General features: G+C 36.9%; 1 protein-coding gene across 1 annotated transcript in view; it reads right to left on the bottom strand.

Annotated features, from left to right (window-relative positions):
* Positions 1-32: 32 nt before the first annotated feature.
* Positions 33-2,081, bottom strand: part of LOC119570310 (salivary glue protein Sgs-3-like) — a gene marked incomplete at its 3' end in the record, with an annotated part of 2,330 nt that continues 281 nt past the window's right edge. Inside the window, 2 exon segments of the mRNA XM_037918107.1 lie at positions 33-133; positions 761-893. Of these exon segments, the coding sequence (XP_037774035.1) occupies positions 33-133; positions 761-893 (234 nt within the window).

Genomic DNA, 2,081 nt, shown 5'->3' with positions numbered 1-2,081 from the left:
CTCCTCTCACTTTTCCTCGGCCTTCGGTTCTGGGATGGGGGCTCCTCACCGTTCTAACCAATGGCAGGTCCTCCTCACTCTCACTGCTACTCTCACTGCTACTCTCACTCGAACTTGAACTGTTCTCCGGTTTCTGGAGGGGGGGGGTAGAAAAAGGGGGGTTATGTTGGGTCAGTATGTGGGTGTGTGGGTGTGTGGGTGTGTGGGCGTGTGGGTGTGTGGGTGTGTGGGTGTGTAGATTTGAGGGTGGGAGAGTGTGTAATTCTCATAATTTTGATATGATATTGATAGTTATAATGTTAATAGAGATAACAGAAATAGAGATAATACTAATGTTAATACTGATGATAATAGAATGATTAATAATGAAAATAATACTAATAGTGGTAATAGTAATACGAATAACAGTAATGAAAAAAATAATAGTGATAATCATAATAGTAATAGTGATGAAGTTCGTAATAATAATAATAACAATAATAGTAATACCGATTACTAACAACAAGAACAAAAGAAACCACTCAATTTAACTTTAACAAAATTCGCACAAAAAAAAGCTACACCAATGACCCAGTGTTGCCAACTACATAGTTTTCAAAATCCGATAAACCGACCTAAAAAAAAAAAAAAATCAGCTAGATTATAGAAAAAGGAAAAAAAAAAGTGCCAGATTGGACAAGAAAATTCGCCAGCCACTCTCGCGAAGATTCAGCGGGGGGGGGGGGACGTCAAAAGGTCACAACTGCAATGACCTCCTTACCCCTCGAGGCTTCGAACTCCTCCTTTCTCTATCAGCGACCTCGAAGTCCTCAAGGTCATCGTCAAAAGCATCCAACTCCCAGAGACTCGGGTACGCGGCTACGACAGCCACCAGCACCGCCGCCGTCAGGAGTCTGGAACGAAGAAGAAGGAGGAGGTGATGGTGAGGATAGATGCTAAGGGATGAGGGGATAGGGGTGGGGGTAGTGTAGGAGGGAGAGGGGGAGGAGGGGGAGGGATAGGAAATGGGATAGGGGGATTCTGGGAATGGTTGGCGTGGTTAAGATAAGGGTATAATTGGTTGATCATTAATGACTGATAGCTTTAATGCTTTAATTGTAATTGGTAACTTAATAACGTGTGTGTGCTAAATGGCGGTGAACAATTACGTGGGAGTTAGACTAAAAAAAAAATAAATAAAAAAAAATAAAAAATAAAAAAAATAAAAAAATAAAAAAATAAAACCAAATAATGAAAGAACTAAAAACAAGATAAAAATTTCGAAAAAAATACTTTTCCTTTCCTCTCTCTTACTCTGCACTCAGTCACCCGTTCTGAATGGCTATACCCCAGTATCATCAAAACAATTTATATGTCTCGCACTACAAACAAAATGTTACGACGAATGCCAGTGCTAAATCAGTATCACTTTCTTCCATTACAGCTTTCGCACAACTGTGAAATGTAATTACTATTAATGGTATCAGTTACAGCTAACCCTTTTATCGGTAGTGATAATCATAATAGCAGTTGTAATGACGAGAGTAATTACGATAGTGATGAAGGTAATAATTATCATGGCTAACCATAATAATAGTGATGATAATGATAATAATGATGATAACACCGCAGAAAATAGTGCAAATGTAATAAAATATTCTAGTGGCACCACTTTATCGCATTTTTTTTTTTTTTTTTTTTATGTTCACCAGATCTCTTTTTGAAACGTTTTTCTTTTTTTGGAAAAGAAGCTGAAATTTCTTTTCGTGTTTCCTTTTCTTCAAAATTTTCGAACTGGTTTAAACTGGTCAAAAATGTATAGAAATCTCACTGTAACTTTCCATCTTCGCAACATAGACAAAATACGTTATGAATTACTATACCAAAGCAAAAGTATATTATTACAACAACAAGATAAGTTTGAGGAGAATATGTATCTTGTTGAATTCCACTCAAATAACAGAAATTAATAAGGATAAATGTATGATTATCTTCACCATCCAAGAACGTACTGAGTCCAGAGGAAAATACGCATTTTAAAATTTCCTGAAATATGCAGAGTACTGGCTTTAATCGCTCTTAAGTGAATGATAATTAACACC

The sequence above is a fragment of the Penaeus monodon genome, unplaced genomic scaffold, assembly GCF_015228065.2.
Source record: "Penaeus monodon isolate SGIC_2016 unplaced genomic scaffold, NSTDA_Pmon_1 PmonScaffold_24287, whole genome shotgun sequence".
Lineage (NCBI taxonomy): Eukaryota > Metazoa > Arthropoda > Malacostraca > Decapoda > Penaeidae > Penaeus > Penaeus monodon.
The sequence above is the reverse complement of the archived record's forward strand: the minus strand, read 5'-3'. Positions and strand labels throughout refer to the sequence as shown.